At 46.1% G+C, this 20,040-nt stretch overlaps 1 protein-coding gene across 2 annotated transcripts in view; it reads right to left on the bottom strand.

Moving 5' to 3' along the window:
- ACOXL (acyl-CoA oxidase like) overlaps positions 1 to 20,040 on the bottom strand; it is a 272,425-nt gene that overhangs the window by 93,775 nt on the left and 158,610 nt on the right. For both annotated transcript variants that reach the window (XM_081156817.1, XM_081156818.1), the window contains exon 14: positions 1,191 to 1,300. In XM_081156817.1, coding sequence (XP_081012943.1) covers positions 1,191 to 1,300 — 110 coding nt within the window. The remainder of the gene's footprint in view (positions 1 to 1,190; positions 1,301 to 20,040) is intronic.

Below are 20,040 nucleotides of genomic sequence, written 5' to 3'. Positions count from 1 at the left end.
TAACAAGAAAACTGCAATTGAAAATCAGTGAGAGAACTTTCCTTACACGTATAGACAAAAATTAAGTCCAGTAAAGCCACGCGGTGGTGCGGACGTGGTTTCACAGGACACATGCTGCTGGTGGGGTACAAACTGTACAATCATGTTACAAAGCAACGGGACACTCTCTGGCAAGGCTAACAATGGCACACCCCACCCCACAGCCGTCTGACTCCGAGGCAATGCATATTGCTGAGGAGTGTTTTCCAAACAACAGGCTGAAAATCACTGATGAGTCATGAAATCAGTTTAAAGGACTGAGATCAGAATTTTTAAAAATTTAAAACTATCAGAAAGCAGTATGAACGACAGGATAAGCATCGTGCCATGAAGTGTTTGCTTCAGCTGTGCCTCTTGGGAGGGGGTGCTCGATGCGTGTGTGGGTGTCGATGTGATGTAAAATGTAGATCTTTCTTTGAGTCATGGCAGCTAAATGTGAAAGCCCTGTAGAAACTCGCACATTTCCCCGGAGAACACGGACAAGATTTTTCATATGAGCTTTATGCAAAATATCATAAACACTGCCCAAATGTCCACTGGAGACGGGAATGGTAAGTAAATTATGCTGTATACACATGGTGAAGTGTAATGAGAGAAGAGAACAGCTCTTCAGCTGTACCTAACAGCTTGGATGAATCTCAGAAACAAAATACTGGGTGACAGCAGGAAGCCACAGAATTCCATATACATTAGGCCTTATTTATCAAGTGTAAAGCCAATACTAAAAAAAAAAAAAAATCAATAAAGACAACCAAAAGCATGGGTCCTGAAGCCAGATGATCTGGGTTCAAATCCTAGCTCCACCATTCATTAGTGTGCCACCTTGGGCAAAATACTTAACCTCTGAGCCTCAGTTTCCTCATCCGGGAAATGGAAATAATGACCTACCTCGTGTGGTTATCATTAAAACCTGTAAAGTGCTTGGAACAGTGAACATGCAATAAAGAAGGAACAGAATTAGCATTGTCACAGTTCTTAAGTTGGGGAGTGGGGGCATATATGTTAATTTTCCATATTTGTGTATTTTTGAATATATATCAAATAGTAAACATTTCAAATGAGTGAGCTGTGCCATGACAAGGCTCTGTGCTCTCAGGCTCAATAATAAGACACTGAGGGCCAAGGAGGTGACAGCCTGAGCAGTTCCGTACCTGGTTCTGAGCCTGTCGCCCCCAGCCTCAGCCCAGCTTCGGAGCAGGCCAGCGAGCGGTCGTTCTTCATACTGCTTGGTGTGTTGAGCCAGCAGTTCCCGCACCACAACCTGCGGGCAGAGTTGATCATTTGTCAGTCATCTGTCAAAAAAGTACAAAATGCCAGTGTCTTCACACACTGCAGCCAGATGAGCTCTAGCGGCTTCTAGTAAACTCCTTGAAAGGAACCAAATATGAGACCTTCTCCTTCCAGGGGCCCCCTCCCCCCAGTGCCAAATGGGTGGCACTTACCATCCACCCTCAGTCCCTTCCAACGTGGCCAGTGAGGTAATGACACATCTCTCTCCTTCTTGAGACACCAACCTCTAGTGCTGGTCCCAGTGCCACTTATTTCAGCTGACAATTGTGATAAAACCAACTTGCCTTCCCTGGACCAGACAGACGCTTGGTCTGTTTTGGTATTTTTTTGCCTCTGATAGTCTATGGCTGATTAGGCCTTGGGGGTGGAGCATTAAAACGTACATGTAAAAACATCTCCATCAATCTCCTCCCTCATTCTCTTTAAAGTTGTGATTTGGGCTGAAAACACTGCATGCTTTTCCAGGTTTGTTCAAGATGTTCGTGGTTAGCCTGTGGCAGAGTCAGGCCCAGCTGATGGCAGCAGCTGCTGACAGGTCAGAGAAGCCACCTTGGACCAACCTGCCCCCCAGCCTCCAGCTACTGCCCTGGTGTGAGTGGCCCAGGCGAGGCCAGTGAGGAATCGCACTGGCGACCTGGCCCAAACTGCCGACCCACAGAACCGTGAGCTAACAACTGCCTGTTGTTTGGGGATGGTTTGTTACACAGCAATGAAGAGCTGATTCATTCTCCCACAAAACCAATGTTGTGAGAGCGTTTCCTTCTTTGTCTCATATACGTTCATGTTTTGTATAGAGATGCTATAAAGCGTATATGCTTTTGATCAGCAGGATATCATAAGTAGTATTTTTGGTTCACATTGCTATTTCGGATTCTATCTATCTGCTTAATGGCCATATAATATCTTTTATTTGGAAAAAATCCTAAGTAATTAAACATTTCTATTCAGTTAGATATTTAGGTTGTTTCCAATTTCATAGTGTCACTAATAACCTTGATATCAATACAATCGGACAAAGAGCACTGTCCCCTTTTTGGTTATTACTTAAGAATAAATGCATGAATCAGTTGACACAGAGGTTTTTGTAAAGGCCACCCTGCCTATTCGAAGGACAAGGGATGTTGGTAGCTCCTTGAGGTGTATGTGCTTTGGGAAGCTTTCCTGGCAGTGGTGGGCAGAGCTAAGTGTGCAATCCTGGGCTCTCAATGTCACATCCAGTGTCCGGTGAAATGCTACATGGTCGAATACAAGCAGCAGACCAACAGCCCAGAGCCTCACTCAGTTACACCAAAGCTTTCAGGCTCTCCCCACCCCAGGCCTGTGGGAGGGCTACACCCCCTGGAGCCCTGAAGTCAGAGGTGGCCCCAGGACTCACTTTAGGCCAGTGACATGCAAGCTTGTACGATGTTCCCACTTGGGACTGGTCCATACCTCTGGCTGCAGTCTATATCTGAGGCTGCCACACTAATTCTATGTGGCATTGTTAGGGCTTATGAGATTATAAATTACTTTCCTTTGTTTCTTTGAAGTGTTGTCTTGATTTCTTGAAATTATGCCTCTAGAAGACTTATATCATCTATGATTTCATTTCAGGATAGTAAAAGAGGCGTAACAAAATATTTTTATAAAAAAGAGGGCATCGGCCCTGACTGGTATGGCTCAGTTGGAGAGTTGTCCCGTATACCAAAGGATCACAGGTTCAATTCTCAGTCAGGGCACATACCTAAGTTGCAGGTTCGATCCCTAGTCCAGGTCCGGATGTTTCTCTCTCACATTGATGTTTCTCTCCCTCTCTCCCTCTCTCTCCTTCTCTCTTCCTCTCTCCCCCTTCCCCTCCCTCAAAATCAATGAACATGTCCTTGGGTTAGGATTAATAAATAAAATACAGGGCACCAGGTCCAACATGTTTAAGAATCATTGTGTTAGGGGTCAAAGGACAGGCACATTTTTGCGGCTGCTGCTATACAAACTAAGGGTGAAAATCAAAACACTTCCAGCGGAAGAAAAAGTGGGGGGAAATGGGCTAACTTTAACTAGAATTCAAATTACAAGACACAGCAACCAGCTTCCTCGCGCTGACGCGGCTCTAGGCTGACCGCGTGCGCTCTTCGCTTCTCTAACCTACTGAGTTCATGACGGCTGCACCCCCAGCTCCCCCTTGGTCGAAGGGCAGTATCACCCCAAGAATCAAACGTTGCCTTCTCTTCAGCTGCACACCTTCACCTCTCTTCGCTTTCCTCTCGGCATCCTTTGCTACCTGGTGACGCAGAGCACGGCCAGCTGTCTGGTGGCCTCTGTCCTGCTGCCGGGAAGGCGAGCGCCAGGAGGTCCGAGTCTGCCCACCGAGGGCCCCGCGCAGAGGGCCCAGGGCCTTTCCTGAGCGCGGGGATGAGCAGGTCCCCTGCCTGCTTTCAGGGTCTCATCCAGTCGGCCCAAGTCCTGGACTTCCTTCCGACATGCTCCCTACGTCCACCTCTCTGGTTTACGCAACCTGAGTTCTCAGGGCAAAGGAACTCACTCTGACAAGAATCAAAATGACAAGGACGTAACCACCCAGTCCGGGTGCTCAACGCAGCAGAAACAGAAGCAGATGTCTTTGCCCTTTACCTCTCTTCTCTGCGCCTCGCTTTTGGCATTTTCTCACTTTTCTAGGTCGTGAGACGAGACAATATGATTTTAAAAATGAGTTTATTTTCTGCTGCTGACGCCCCCTTGGTGAAAGATTAAATGATTGAAGCCATCAGCTACCACGAGGTTTGGGAGTTACACTCTCTAGATCCAATATTTCATGTGATAAATGACCAGGGAAAGACAGAGACAGATCCGTGACCTTCTCTACCGGGCGTGCAACGAAGATGAGAGCATTCCACCTCTCAGATGTGATCCCAGCCACGTTACAATGTACCATGTGTGCGTATATACACAACATATCTACTGCCTACTAATACTAATATGCTGTGCTATATGCTAATGTACAATATACACACACATATACACGTATACATTTTCTAACTTTCTATTTTAAAATAATTATAGACCCCCAAAAAAGTTTGAAAAAATTAAAATAGCACAGAGAGGTCTTTTTGTCTAATCGTTACCCAGATTATCCTCAAAGTGATCTCTCACATAACAATAGCGCTAAGAACAAATATGCGTACTCCATGGACACAGACGGTACTTTGGTGAAGGCCAAGGGATGGGGAGCTGGGGGTAAGGGGAGGTGGGCAAAAGGGGGGGAGGGGGACACCTGCAATAAGGTCAACATTAAAAATTTTAATAAAAATTTCAAGAAAAACAAGAAATTCAATAAAATTTTTTATGCATTGAATGGTCCAGTTATAGTGGAGAAGATCTTATTATTTTTAAATGAACTGAAAAGTAGATCATCCTGTAACGTGAAATATTGTTTTTTGTAATACACGTAATTATGCCCTTATTGGAGCCTGGGGTTCTGAATCCTTACACCAGATTCTCCTAAGATGACGCATGACATTACTTATTTCAGGTGACTGTTCCTGGGCTTTATCTTCGCCTGAGCACCTGCTCAGTCCCTGGCGACGCAGCGGTGGCGCACCTGTTCACGGGCCCTCGCTTCAGGGGACTCTGGGGACTGAGCGGTCAGAACAGCGACAGCCTTCCCTGTCAACAAAGATCCACCTGCAGCTGGACTCAAGCTATTCCACAGCCTCGGAAACTCTGAGTCTAGGCAGTTGTGCGAAAAGATGACATCACAAGCCTTCGTTCATAATGAATATCACATGTATCAGGCAATGGCCGTTAGGTAACATCGAGAAGAGTTAGCTTGTAGGTCGAATGGCTTTTCAAGGCATCTACGAAGCAACTAGTATTTCTACACATGAAGTATCCCACTGCTTTATGGCGGGCTCAGGGAAACTTGGATTAAAAAGTATAAAAAGTAGGGTCTCGTGTCAAGGCAGAAACACTTAGAGCCAATCAGGTTAGAAAACAGGTGTGTAAGGAAAAGCCACCAGACGTCACCCACTCTGCAACAAGGGCAAGCCAGGCGGTGGGGATGCACTCAGGTTTGTGCCATGTAGGGTGACGGAGTCTCTCAAAGTGGCGGCACTTACAGCATTGGGGGTTCCAAATCCTGCCCTAGCAGGACTGGCTACAAAATTTGGGGCCCAGTGCAAAAGGAAAATGTTAAAAAGTTATTAAAAATTTCAAGATGGTGAGAGGAGAGCATTAAACCAATCGGGGCCCTTCCGAACACGAGGACCCGTACAACTGTCCAGCTTTCACCCCAGGAAGCTGGTCCTGGCCCCAGGATTCCAGCAGGACCACCAGACATGAATGTACCTGGCACGTTTTGCATTTTTATTACAACCACCTCTGGCCGCCCTTGGTTCCTGAGGCAGTCCAGGCTGTCACCAAGGTGTAAGGTTGGAGAAAAGGCCATGATTGACCACCAAGCATTCTAACGTTCACCTGTTAGATGCTCAGCATCACATCAAAATAAGATTCTTTGAGGAGGATTTTTAAAAATTGCCTGACTAAAAGAAATGAATGAAAGAGAGAGGGGAGGGGAGAGGAGGGAAGGAGGGAGGGAGGGAAGGAAGGAGAGTTGAGGAGAAAATGCCACTTTAACGCATAAACCAACACACACCATGCTCTGAGTAATTGCTGGGCCTTAAACGTGAATCTGAATTTTGTTTAAGAGGATGGATGTGTCCATCCTGTCCAAAGCAGAGATTTAACCCCTGCAAAAACTCATGCACTGCTTAACTGCGCTTAAGAGTGGTTAGTTTTTTGTTTGTTTAGTTAAGTCTGGATCAGATTTAATCTATTTTCCCAATGTCTCTTCCCAAAAGAAAATAAAGTGCATCTGTGTTTTCCTTCCTTCATTAAACTCACATTTATGGAGCACCTACTCTGTGCAAGGCATCCACTGTCTATATTGAGTACAGTGTGGATTAGAAAGGAGACTAAGAAACTTCTGTTCCTCTGGGGCTAACAATCTGATAGGAGAGATCAGCAGGGGCACATACACGACACTCAGGGCATCTAGCACAGAAGCACAGCAAGTCAAAAATAGACCCTTTTCTATGATGGTCAGGGAAGGCTTCTCTCTCCCTCTCTCCCTCTCTCTCTCCCGCCCTTCATATTTGCTCAAAAGGTATCTGTCAACCACCAGAAGGCCCTCAGTCCATGTACCTGGCCCACATGGAATCAGGCCTCCTCTTGCCATAGACGTGGTGGCCCTCATCCTGGGCTGCTGGGACCCAGGCTCACACAGCCCCTACCTGAGCCTTGCTCTCCTTCCAAGATTTCACTCAACCTTCCGCTCTGGTGCTGGCTACAGCCCTGCTTTCTGCCTCCATCCTGACCAAGACCTTGCTTCTGGAAACACTGCCCACAGCTACAAGGAAAGCCCCTCACGGTCCAGGCCAAACCAGGCCCCTTGCACCACATGGATCCACTATGCATTTAATGAGCATCTATTATGTGCCCTGCATGACACTAGCAACAGGTGAAGGATACTGAATTTTTCATTATGTGTACAGGCATGCCTCGGAGACACGGCGGGTTTGGTTCCAGACCACCGCAATAAAACGAGTTTTGCAGTAAAGCGAATTATATTTTTGTTGGGGTGTGGCGGATGGGCCTTTCTTTCAATTTGTAAAAAAATGCAACATCTAAGAAGTACAATAAAGTGAACCACAATAAAACAAGGTGTGCCTGTACCAATAACTGTGGTTAACACTTTGTGTCTCTCACTTAACCCTCATGAGTTATTACCCTATTTAGAGATGTGGGAAGGGGCTCAGGGAGACAAAGACCTCGCCCAGGCTGCCGCATGCCAGAGTAGGGACTGAACCCAGTGTCTGGCAACCAGCCTGTCATGCCACACAGACCAAGAGCTGTACTGGGCATGAGGGGGTGAGACAGTGAGTACACTGACCAGGGAGCCTGGAATCAAATGGAGGTTAAGGAACAGCAGGATGTAGCCTTGAGTGAGGCCCTACTGTGTGCAGAGCACTCAGTGGGAGGAATCACAGGGTCCTGCGCAGTGCAGACAAGGCCACGGCACAGCTGAGGGCGTACGAGGTCAGGCCAAGAGTTTCACGGTCACTTTGAGGATCTAGGAGTGAAGTCTGACCCTCGTCTCCACCGTCTCCCTGTTGTCTACTCCGATAGATAAGCCATCTGTGACTGGCCCAGCTCACCCTCAATAGTGGGGCCCAGCTCAGGAGCACCCTAACCCTGTGGGACAGCATTGGTCAGCTGTCCGCTCCTAGCTGCCACGACCCCATGTCCCACACACTTTTCTTTCTGGCCCATACCTTCTCTCTATAGAGGGAAAGTGCCCGGTGCCCACCTCCAGCTCCCACGCAGCTGGGCCATCAGCAAAGGGAATAGCCCTGGCTCGTGGGACCTGGAGGAACCAGCTGGGGCTCCAGGAAGGGTTTCCAATAAGGTGCTAACGAGACACCATGAACCACGCCCATGTTATGGAGTTAAATGCGGGGACGAGGCTGGGGTTGGGAGGGAAGGCAGCCCCTGAGCCAGGCACAGGGTCACCGTGGGGGACCACAGGGGTTCTTATGGTTTAGGCCGTGCTGCTCGGGATTCCACAGCCACCGTGTTCTGAGTGGTAACCCCACGAGCAGCTCGGTCTAAGCTGAACCCCCCCCAAAGCTGATCTGTCCACCTTCCGAAGCCCAGGACCTCTGTGGCCGGTGGCGCAGGTTGCTCACTCCCCTGCTCCCACCATGGCCTTCCGTCCCCACTCCCCCACCCCTGTTCCAGAAGTTTCCATGCAGTGCATGAACATGTCAGGCCGTTCCTGCAACTCAAGTCCCAACAATAACAGCAGTGTCCAGTGTCACTGGAATAGATGTGAGTGTGCAAAATAGAGGGCAGTGGGGAGAACGTTAGAAAAGAAATCATATAAAGTTTTCTCTAACTCGACCAATGAACAAACCCCTCTGAGGAAAAACTGCCCCTTAGCCCCCAGTGTTGACTTAAGTCATTTCAAATTATAATGTTACTTAAACATGTGCAAACATAAAACTAGATATAAACACCTTATGTTTAGAGCTCTTGTTCAACTATAAACAATGAAATAGAAAACAAGCAAAGCTACAAAACCAAAAGATCCAAATCGACAGCCCCAATAACATGTGGCAGGCGGGGGTGTGTAGCCTGGATGTGGTCCTTTGGGTGGGCTCTGCCCGGGCCACTGAGGCTGGGGGAGGAGGCCCTTCTCCTCTGGTCTCTGAAGGCCTGTGAAACCCTCCATCCAGCCGCATCAGAGCTGGAACCAGAGCGGTCCCTGGTTGTATGGCTGTCACCCAGATAACCTGCACAACGCACTTAGACGATTTCTGTTTAAATCAGCATTGGAATTAAAACAAACAATCAACACATTCCTGTAAAGAACTCTAGATTCCAAATTGGAAAACAATGTCAAAATCCATCTTGCCCAACAGAAACTGAAGACAACGCCACTGTGGGGCACAGAGAAGTAAAGATCAACAGTGTCCCCAGGCCAGGAGGCTCCCTTTCTCCAAAAGGCTCACACGTGGAGTCCAGAGGAGAGCTTTGCAAACTTTGATGCTACAACCTCTGGTTTTGGAAACCTGGTGCCAGTGTTGTGTGTCAGAGAGAAAAACAGATCTCTGTTCACACAGCCTGGGTCGGCTTTCCTACAAGTGCCTCATCCCAAAGTCCCTCCAAGTCCCCCAAATGACCACATTTGTAAATGCTTCACGTCAATTCTGTCCCCTAAACGGATCTTCAAGCTGCCCTCCTTACTCCATTTCCAATGCCACCAGCCTGGCCTGGGCACCACACTGTTCCCTAGACTCAGACTCAGTCCCAGCCCAGGCCTGGCTGCTCTGCCATGGCCCCCACAGCCCTCACCAGGCAGGCCTCTTGGATCTCATACCACACACCTCCCTCCAAATTTCCTGCCGTCACGGAGGGTGATTCTGGGTGTAAATCCCCATCTGTTGGTCTTGGGGGCAGATCCCTGAAACCATCTCTCCTAATTCTGCTGGGAGAGTCAGCCCTCAGCCTGCCTGCCCTGCTCTCTCAGAAGAGGTCCTCAGAAGAGGTGGGACTGACCCTCCTTGTCAGCAGAGCTGTCATCCACGCCCGTGACCCCATCACCCCGTCCCACTGCCCCTCACACCCGTCTTGGCCATCGGATCCCAGGCCCTTTAGGGCTGACGCACCACACCTTGGTGCTGCAACAGAGTTCACCCAACCTGCCCCCTCGCCCCCCGTTTCAGGACCATCTGCACTTTTCTGCTCCTGGCCTTCTGACTTTTCCACCTACTGACTCTGGTGGCTGCCAGGAGGCTGGGGTTCCTTCAGGTCTACCGCCTGGTTCCTTCCAGGACAGGACAGAGTCCAGGTTCTCCAGCTGAGGGTCCAGGTCCTGTCCTCGCCCTATGCCACGCTCCATCCCGGGACCTGAGTCCTGCTTACCCGGGAGAAGGTGAACTCTCCCCAGTGGGGGTGGGGGAGCACCAGAGCTGGAGAGTGAGGTGTGTATGTGGGGGAGCTTCTTCCTTTCTTTGTTACCCTTCATTCCTCTCTTCCTTCCCTCAGCTTTTATATTTAAAGGAGGGACTATTTTTCACTGGTTTTATGTACACTTGATTTTTAAAATTCAAGCCACATTAAATGGTCTTAAATAAAAAGTGGAAGTTTCCTACCCAAACCTGCAGCCCCAGGAACAACGATTCTCAAGGGGCTTTTGTTCTGCTAGAAGCTGGAGCGTCCAGTGTCAAGGTCAGCCAGACTGCCCGTCCTGCTCCAGTTTGCTTCATATACAGACCGTGCTCTTCCTGAGTGGTTGTGTTTTTCCCAGAGTCTTAATGCACTTTCCCCCCTTTGTTTCAAGAAGAAACATATGCCTTTTCCATCACATCACTAAGGTCTTCCTGCTTTTTAATTATCTTATTTTGAACCAAAATCACTTCCTTCTTGAAGTCCTTTTGATTCCTCTGACTTCCTGTTCCAATTTGGACGAATCGTGTCCCTCACTAGCCACGCCATTGCAACCCAGGTATTTCATTAAACATTCTCCTCTTGGTTAGCTCCAGAAAGCATACATGTCTTCCAATTCTTAATTCTTTTCATGCTTTCCTGCAGTTCACCTACAGTAATACTTTTCAGAAAGTGCATGGCACATACATTTATTGAGCATTTGAAGACCTGTCTTTATTTCACCACATATTTAATCAATAATTTGGCCAGCTGTATTTGGACTGAAGGGCCCCAGGTTTAATTCCAGCCAAGGGCATGTACCTCAGTTGCAGGCTCAATCCCTGTGATCCCCAGTCCCAGCGAGGGAGGCAACCAATCTATGTGTCTCTCTCACATCAATGTTTCTCCCTCTCGCTCCCTCTTTCCCTCCCTCCCTTCAACTCTCTCTGAAAAGCAATGGAAAAAATGTCCTCGGGTGAGGGTTAAAAAAAATAATAATTTGGCCAGCTATAAAGTTTTACATTTAAGATAACTTTCTTCTCAAGTCCAAAGGCATTGTTCCATTCTACTCTAGACCCTTTCCATTCAAAGTGTGGCTCGCAGACAACAGTCTCGGCATCACCCAGGAGCTCGGAAGAAATGCAGAGTCCCTGAATCCGAGTGAGAACAAGACACCCGGGGATGGGCGGGTGCGTTAGAGCGGGGAAGTGCTGTTCCAGCTCCATCACAGCTGCTCAGAGAGCTACGGTCAATCCCTTTCTTAGGAATGCTTTTTCAGTCTAATGTCTGGGTGCCCTCTCTTTGTCCTTACTTGGTGATCTTTTCAGGTTCTGACCTTTTCCAGTGGCTCCTGCCAACTCAAGACTTGTACGCCTTTCTTCAGATCTGGAAAATTCTCTTTTACTTCTCTGCTTTTGTCTGCCTCTCTGTGGTCCCTGTTCCATCTTTCAGGAATGTTATCGATTTCCTGGGTTGATCATCCGTATCTCTTAGCATTTCCCTTTGACTTCTCTTCACTGGGTTTCTTAGATCTTCATTCTGAGATGTTTCCTCAAATTTATCCTTTAGCCCTTATATTGGATTTTGAAAATTTTGTGAATCATATTTTAATTTATTATATTCTCTGCACTGTGGTTACTAGGGCTTAATGAACTACAGTTCTCTGAATGTCGGTTGTTCATAGCAGGCTGTTCCTCTTTTATGAATAAACATCTCTAGGGATGCCGATTAGTTTTAGTTTCTCTGTTTTGCTTCCTCCAGTGCCTGTGGCTGTTTGTTTACCTAGTGCCTTCTTTCTCATGCTGTTGACTGTCCTTAAGAGTCCGATCATCCTCGTTAGGTAATACTGTGGAACTACTATTTGTTTGCTTAAGTACGATGATGGCATTGTGCTTATGTAAAAAAATGTCCTTATCATAGACAATGAATGTTGATGTTTTTAAGGTGATGTGTCGAATATCCACAATTTATTTTCAAATGGTTAGAGAGGGCGTTTCAATACAGTGAAGTATTAACACTTGGAAGTGGAAATATTCTTGTGTTATTGTACCAGGCTTTCCATTTTTCTCTTGAAATTTGTTTGAAAATCTCCACAGTAAAAGTTGGAAATAAAAAAGAACAAACCCAGAATCTCTGAAAATCCAGGGGAAAAATACCTTGGGGGACCTGAAATCCCCAGGGAATCAGCTTTCCTGCAGGAAGCCGGACACCTGCCCGTCCTGAAGCACCCCGGGCTGGGGGTCATTGGTGTTTCTGCATATTGTACTGGCTCTCCTTGCAGGGGCAGGAGCCATGCTTGCAGGCTCTGCCAAATACTCTTCAGGAAACCTGCCCAAGTGGATTACGAAGGCTCCTGTCTCGGTGAATCTCTAATGAAGCAAAAGAGAGTGAAAATGGGATTTCATGGGTGTGGGCAGTAATTGGATTTGGTAGAGGATATGATTAAATTTCACCCAGGGCTCCAACCTCTGCCCCGGAGAAATAATGAAGGGGTCAGGAGACCTTGCGTCTTGCTGGAAGGGAGCTATGTGAAGCCCGCGGAGACTCCAGGACGCGCCTGCTTTGCGCGCACCGCTAGCAGTCCCGGTGCCCTCACAATCGCCGGGGTCTCACCCTCAGGCAGAGGAGTGAAAGGGCAGGTGCTGATACAGAGTACGTGAAACTCTGGCCAGTTCTGTCCCCCGGCCTCCTGGAATTCCCATCTCTACTTCAGTAACGGCGATCAAAGCGAATCCAGCCCAGGAAAGGGAAGCGCCCCAGGACGGGCAGCCTCCAGCGCTCAAGTGGAAAGCCAGCCGGCCAGTGCGGGCAGCCAGCGCCACCTTCCCCGCGGGCCTGAGGGTGCCACAGCCTAAAAGCTCTGGGGCACAGCAGGGCATGTCGACCGATAGGTTTCCTGTTCGGGGGTGTCGGCAATGGGCAAGCAGAAGGGTGACCCTCCTCCAAGGCTAATGTACTCAGGGGTCTTGGGTTCTCGCCCCAGGAGACCAAGCCTTCCCCGGGCAGGCTGTCCAGTGTCCTTCCCAGGGTGGTTTCCTGAGCCGGTCAAGTGCACTGATGTGGGAGGCAGCCATTCTGCGGACAGGGGCCTTCACAGAAATGCCTGCTCTCTGCCCAAATCCCGCTCCAGCTCAATCCCTGCGACCCAGGGTCTCTCCAGAGACATCCGCAGGAAACAGCTCCCACCTCAGCCGTGCCCACTGGGTCGATCCATCAAGTCCATCCCATTGGCTTTCTGTTCTCCAGAAATCTGTCAGACTCCTGGTTCCTGGTGGCCCCTCTCCCACCGCCAGTGCCCCTGAGGACTGGCCCCTTCTATCCTTTCTTCCAGCTCTTTCACAGGGTTTAGAAGAGGGAGGAGCAGTGTGGGGTTCACGCCATCACCCTGAGCAGAAGTCCTCCCCTGGTCTCTAGTCCTTCGTTCGTGCTGCAGTGTCTAAGTAGCTCCCCTTCTCGGTCTGGATGCCCTGGGGCCGCCCCACCACCCGCCACCACCTTTCACCCTCCCTCCTCTTAGCAGTAAGTCAGGAAGGGCATCTGCCTGGTCTTAGGACAGGACCCGCAGGAGAGAGTGAGCGCAGCAGGCCCGAGATTATCCCCAGAAGCAGCCTGCTTGCCAGTGGCCCTGGCGGCACCTGGGAGCTTGGCTGGGGAGGGTGCCCGGCACTCCCTGGCTGGTCAGTGTGGCTCGCTGTGCCTGAACTGCTTGTGCAAACACTATGGCTTTTGCCACCACCTGTTTTCCTTCTGAAAGTGGAATTTTGATACATTCAAGGCAGAGGGTGCCCAAGAATATGGGGACATCTGTAGTAGTGTCAACAATAAAAATAAAGTAAAAAGAGAAAAAGCCTTCGTGCTGAGTCTCTAATGAGCCCTCCCGGTAAGACTTCCCAGGTGCTGTCACCAGCCCTCCACGGAGAGCAAGCCAGCCCGGTGGGACTCCAGTGGGAGGGGCACATGCACTCCTGGTTTGCATCAGTCTTTGCCCCTTTGCCTTTCCCCCTTGCTGATCCTGTGTTTTATCCGTTTGCTACAACAAATCACAACCGGAATTATGACTATACACTGAGTCCTGCGAGTCCTCCAGCACTGTCAAATCGAGGTGCTCTTGGGGACCCCAAACACATACCACATCACATAAAATAAGTGTTTCCCGATCTTGATAAGCTTCCATCATGGCTCGAGGTACTATTTGTCCAGCACATGTCGAAAAGATGTCCGTCTACAAAAATGGCCAAGGTGGTCTACACAGCCTGGTTCTAGGGTCTTTGGTGACCTCCTTTCTGGCAGACTGTGAAACTGGACCCCTCCTGGCTTCTTCCTCAGCCTCGGCCCTGAAGCCCGTGTGTGGGTTCTCACTGCACATGGGCTCTGCCTGCCCCTCTTGTGCTGTCACGAGTCCTCCAGAGTAGATGACCCAGTGTCCCCATCCGACTGCCTCCTCGAGGTCAGTCCTGCCTTTGCACCGCCCCTGCTCCCATCCACAAGACAAACAGCAAGCAGTCCGTGCTTCTCCACATGCTTCACTTGGTTCTCGGTGAGAAACTGTGGCCGCTCCCACATCCAAATTGAACGGCCCTTCCATGGTGCCCACAGAGGGAGCTTGCAATTAAAGCTCTGAATCACAACCTCAAAGCCAAGCGACACTGACTGCACGCTTGAGTTTAAAATACACACCCTAAGAGGAAGCTGTTGAAAAACCTCACGCACTTGGATCACCAGCCAAGAGGGAAATGTGAATTGGTGCAGTCTAAATTACTGAATTTTTTTTTTTAGATATATCTTTTATTGATTTCAGAGAGAGGAAAGGAGAGGGAGAGACAGAAACATCAATGATGAGAGAGTCATTGATCGGCTGCCTCTTGCTCGCCCCCGACTGGGGATCGAGCCCGCAGCCCGGGCATGCGCCCTGACTGGGAATCGAACCCTGATCTCCTGGATCCCAGGTTGACGCTCACCCGCTGAGCCACGCCCGTCTGGGCATAATTAGTGAATATTCTTAACCATTGTTTTTAACAGCATTGAAGTAGAAGGGAGACAAAAGAGCAGGCAGTTTTTAACCTACCCAAATTAAATGGCTTCTTAAATAATTCTCCCCAAATCATGGACTTTTCTATAGATTTCTCTACAAGTTAAAATAATAAGTGGGCAGCGGAGAGCTGTCACTGAGTACCACGTTACATTTTAGTTTTCAATGGACTAAACTATATATCTGAATACCATTATCTGCATTACTCTGTTAGCAATTTTTTCATTATAAAAATTCTTACTACAAAAATGCATTTCGCCCGGCCAGGCATAGTTCAGCAGTTGAGCGTCGACCTAGGACCCAGGAGATCGAGGTTTGATTCCCAGTCAGGGCTCATGCCCAGGTTGTGGGCTCGATCTCCAATGACTCTCGCATCATTGGCGTTTCTGTCTCTCTCTCCCTCTCTTTTCCTCTCTCTGAAATCAATAAAGATATATATATATATATATAAATTTTTTTAAATGCATTTCAATAAAAAAATTTTCAATCATCCCGAGACCTTACAACAGAGATAACTGTATCTAATACTTTGACATGTCCTTCTAAAGTTATCCATGCATAGCCTTTTTTTTTAACTTTTTCTTTTTATATAGTTGTAGATTCACATGCAGTTGTAAGAAACGATTCAGCAATCCCACGTGCCCTTTATCCAGTTTCTCCCAAGAGTGATATCTTGCATAACTATAGTGCAATATCACAACCAGGAAAATGGTGTTGGTAAAATCCATGGGGCCTATTCAGTTCTTGCCAGTTTTAGATGCAGGTGTGTGTGTGCGCACACGCATGTGTGTGTGTTTACTTCTATGCAAAGTTATCACATGTGTAGCCCTGTGTGACCACTACAGTCAAATACATAACAGCACCATCCCAAGCATATCTCCTGCTGCCTTGATTTTAAACCCTCACCCAAGGATATAGGTTTTTTTATTTTGTTTTTGTTTTTTAGAGAAAGAGAAAAGGAGAGAGAGAGAGAGAGAAACATTGATCCGTTGCCTCCTGTATGCACTCCAACTGGAGATCGAACCCACAACCTAGGTACGTGCCCTGCCCAGGAATCGAACCCACAACTTTTTGGTGTACAGAAAGATGCTCCAACTAACTGAGCCACCCAGCCAGGGCTCTCATGCTGCCTTTTTATAGCCACAGCCACTTCCCTCCCATTTCCCTCCCTCACTCCTGGCAACACTGATCTGATCTCCATCTCTATAATTTTGTGTCTGAATGTGGTGAGAACATTTAAGATCTACTCTCTCGGCAACTTTCAAGCATATAATACAGTATTGTTAGCTATAGTTACCATGCTGTACATTAGATCCCCAGAACTTATTCATCTTATAACTGGAAGTTTGTACCCTTTGACCAAAGTCCCCCATCCCCACCCCAGCCCCCCGACAATCACCATTCCACTCTGTTCTCACGAGCTCTGCTTTTTTATGTTCCACATATAAGTGACACCATACAGTATCTGTCATTCTCTGACTTATTTCACTTAGTATAATGCCCTCAAGGCCCATCCATGTTGTCTCAAATGGCTGGATAGCCTTCAATTAAATTGCCAAGTAATATTCTACTTTATATATATCACATTTTCTTTACCCATTTATGCATCTCTGGACACTTAGGTTGTTTCCATGTCATGGCTACTGTCCATAATGCTACAAAGCACATGGAGGTGCAGCTATTTCTTTCAGATCCTGATTGCTTTTCCTTTGGATAAATACTCAGAAGTGGGGATTGCTGTAACATGGTAGTTGTATTTTTAATTTTTAATTTTTTGAGGAGCCTCCATGGTGTTTTCCATAGTGGCGGTGCCAATTCACATGCCCACCAATAGCGCACAAGGATTCCCTTTTCTCTGCATCCTGGCCAACACTCATTATCTCCCCCTCTTCAGAACAGCCATTCTAACCAGTATGAGGTGATATCTCACCATTTCCTGGTGATTCATAATGTTGAGAATCTCTTAACATAACTCTTAACCATTTGTATGTCTTCTTTGAAAAATGTCTATTCGGGTCATCTGCCCATTTTAAAAATCAGATTGACTGTTTGCTCTTGAGCTGTAGGAGTTCCCTGCATATTTTGAATATTACCTTTTACCAGATGGGTGGTTTGCAAATATTTTCTTCCTTTTCATAGGTTGCCTTTTCATTCTGCTGTTTCTTTGCTGCGGAGAAGCTTGTTTGATGTAGTCCCACTTGTTCATGTTTGCTTTTGTTGCTTGTGTTTTGGGTGTCATATCCACAAATTGTTGCCAAAACCAACGCCAAAGAGATTTTACCCTATGTTTTCTTCTAGGAGACTTATGGTTTAGCTCTTATGTTTGTCTTTAATCCATTCCGAGTTAATTTTTATGAGTGGCGTGCGATAGGGGTGCAATTTCATTCTTCCACATGTGGTTATATAGGTTTCCCAGCACCATTTATTGAAGAGACTATCCTCTCCCCATTGAGTGTTCTTGGCTCGCTTGTCAAATATTAGTTGACCATACAGGCATGGATTTTTTTCTGGCATTTGATTCTGTTCCGTTGGTCTATGCATCTCTTTTTATGCCAGTAGCAGACTGTTTTGATTACTACAGCAGTGTCCTGCAGGTCTGGGGAAGCCAGGTGGTCACTCACATGCTCCTATTTTCCCCATGGGAGAAATCACAGGTTGAGGTCTTCTTGTCACTGAGCCATGAGCCATGCACCTTGGGGGAGGAGTGATGCAGGTAAAGAGAAACTGTTTCTCTTTGCCTCTTCAGTGTGTCCAATCATAGATCCCCCCCCCCCTCCCAACAGTGTGCTGGAACTTTACTGCACTCTCGGACTTCCACAAAGGCACTCTCATCCATGTGTGATTGTCAAAATTAATGTTCTTTGGCAGGAAAATGACAGAAAATTCCTATTTCATCTTTTTTTGTTGTTATTAATCCTCACCTGAGGCTCTTTTCTCCATTGCTCTTCAGAAAGAGTAGAAGGGAGGGAGGAAAAGGGGGAGAGAGAGAGAGAAACATCGATGTGAGAGAGACACATCGATTATTTGCCTCTTACATGTGCCCCAACCAGGGGGGCGGGACAGGGATCACACCACAACCAAGTACATACCCTTGACTTGGAACTGAAGCGGCAACCCTTTGGTGCTCAGGCCAACACTCTAACCACTGAGCATACCAGCCAGGGCTTATTTCGTCATTTTAATGTCTTTGAATAAGCTTGTCTGTGTCTACAAAATACTTTGTTGTGATTTTGATAGAAATTTCATTAAATCTATAGATCAATTTGGGCAGAACTGACATATTTCCTATACAGAGTAGTCGAATCCATGAATATAGTATGTATCACCATTTCTTTAGGACTTCTTTGATTTCTTTCAACAGCATTTTGTAATTTTCAGCATACAGATCCTACACATGTCTGTTAGATTTACACCTAAGTATTTTATTTTATTTTGAACAATTATAAATGATACTTTGAGTTTAATTTCAGTTTCCATATGTTCCTTATTAGTATATAGAAATGTGATTAATTTTTGTGTGTTGATACTATATTCTGCAATCTTGCTGAACTCACTTGTTAATTCTAAGGAGTCTTTATGTAAATTACTTGAATTCTCTATGTAAATAATGCTGTAATATGCAAGTAAGCACAGTTCTTATTTCTTCCTTCTAATCTTTGTCTTTTATTTATTTTTCTCGACTCATCGCATGTATAACTTCCAGTCCTTTGTTGAATAAGAGTGATGCCAGTGGACATCCTTGACCTGTTCCTGATCTTAGGGAGAAAGCATTCAATGTTTCATAATTAAGCATGATGTTATATTTTTTTGTAGATGCTTTTTATCCTCAAGCAAGTTCTTCTCTATTTCTAGTTTGCTGAGCTTTTGTCATGAATTGTTGTTGGATTTTGTCAAATGCTTTTTTCTAAGTAAACTAATATTATCGTGATTTTTTTTTCTTCTTTAGTCAGTTAATGATGGATTACACTGATTGCTTTTTGAATGTTGAAGCAGCTCTGCATAGCAGGAATGAATTGCACTTGGCCATGATGTAGCATTCATGTATATACTGCCAGATAAAATTTGCTAATGTTGTTGAGGAATTTTGTATCTAAGTTCATATGAGTTATTGATATGTAATTTCCCCTTTTTTGTTCTGTCTAGTTTTGATATCCAAGTAATACTAGCTACATAAAACTGAGTTAGGAAGTGTTCCTAATATTGGTTGAATCTTATTTTTTATCTTTGTCATTCTTGCTAGAGTTAGCAATTTTATCAGTTCTTTTCAAAGCAGCAGCTTTTTATGTCATGGATTTTCACTACTGCTTTCAACCTCAATAATTTATGCTCTTTTCTTTATTATTCTCTTTCTTATGCTTGGTTTATGTTTATTTTGCTCTACTTTTTCTATTTTCTTGAGGTAAGAACATAGATTATTGATTTGAGGCCTTTCTTCTAAAGTAAGCATTTAATGCTCTACATTTTCCTATCAGCATTGCTTTATCTGCATCCCACATATTTTGGTATGTTATATTTTCATTTGCATTCATTTTATATATTTTTAAAATTTCCTTTGAGACTTCCTCTTTGGCACATGGATTATTTAGAAGTGTGTTGTTTAATTTCCATGTGTTTGGAGATATTCCATTTGTCTTTTTGTTATTAACTTCTAGTTTCATTCCATTGTGGTAATAAAACATGCTTCGTGTGACCTAATTCTTTTAAATTTATTGAGGTTTGTTTCATGGCCCAGGATATGGTCTATCTAGGTCAATGTTCCAAGTGTGCTTAAAAACATGTGTCTTCTGCTTTTGTTTGGTATAGTGTTCTACATAGTTGACCTTCAACAAGGCAGAAGTTAGGGGCACTGACTGCATACACAGCTGAAAATCCACATATAGTCAGCCCTATGCATACATGAATTCCCAACTGCCAGTTGATCTTTGAACAACAGGGGTTTGAACTGTGCAGATCAATTGAAAAAAGACCATGTATAAGTGAACCCGCACAGCTCAAACCCACGTTGCTCAAGGGTCAACTGTGTCTCCATTAGATCCTGTTGGTTAATTGTGTTGTTCAGTTCTTCCATGTTCTTTCTGATTTTTTATCTAGTAGTTCTATCAAATAGCTGAGAGGGGATGTGTTGAAATCTTCAACTATAATTATTGATTTGTCTATTTCTCCTTTCATCTCTATCAGGTTTTCCCCCCAGTATATCACTATGTATAGTTTTATTAGGGGTT

This window comes from Miniopterus schreibersii (assembly GCF_964146895.1).
Source record: "Miniopterus schreibersii genome assembly, chromosome: 13".
In the NCBI taxonomy this organism is placed as follows: Eukaryota; Metazoa; Chordata; class Mammalia; order Chiroptera; family Miniopteridae; genus Miniopterus; species Miniopterus schreibersii.
The sequence above is the reverse complement of the archived record's forward strand: the minus strand, read 5'-3'. Positions and strand labels throughout refer to the sequence as shown.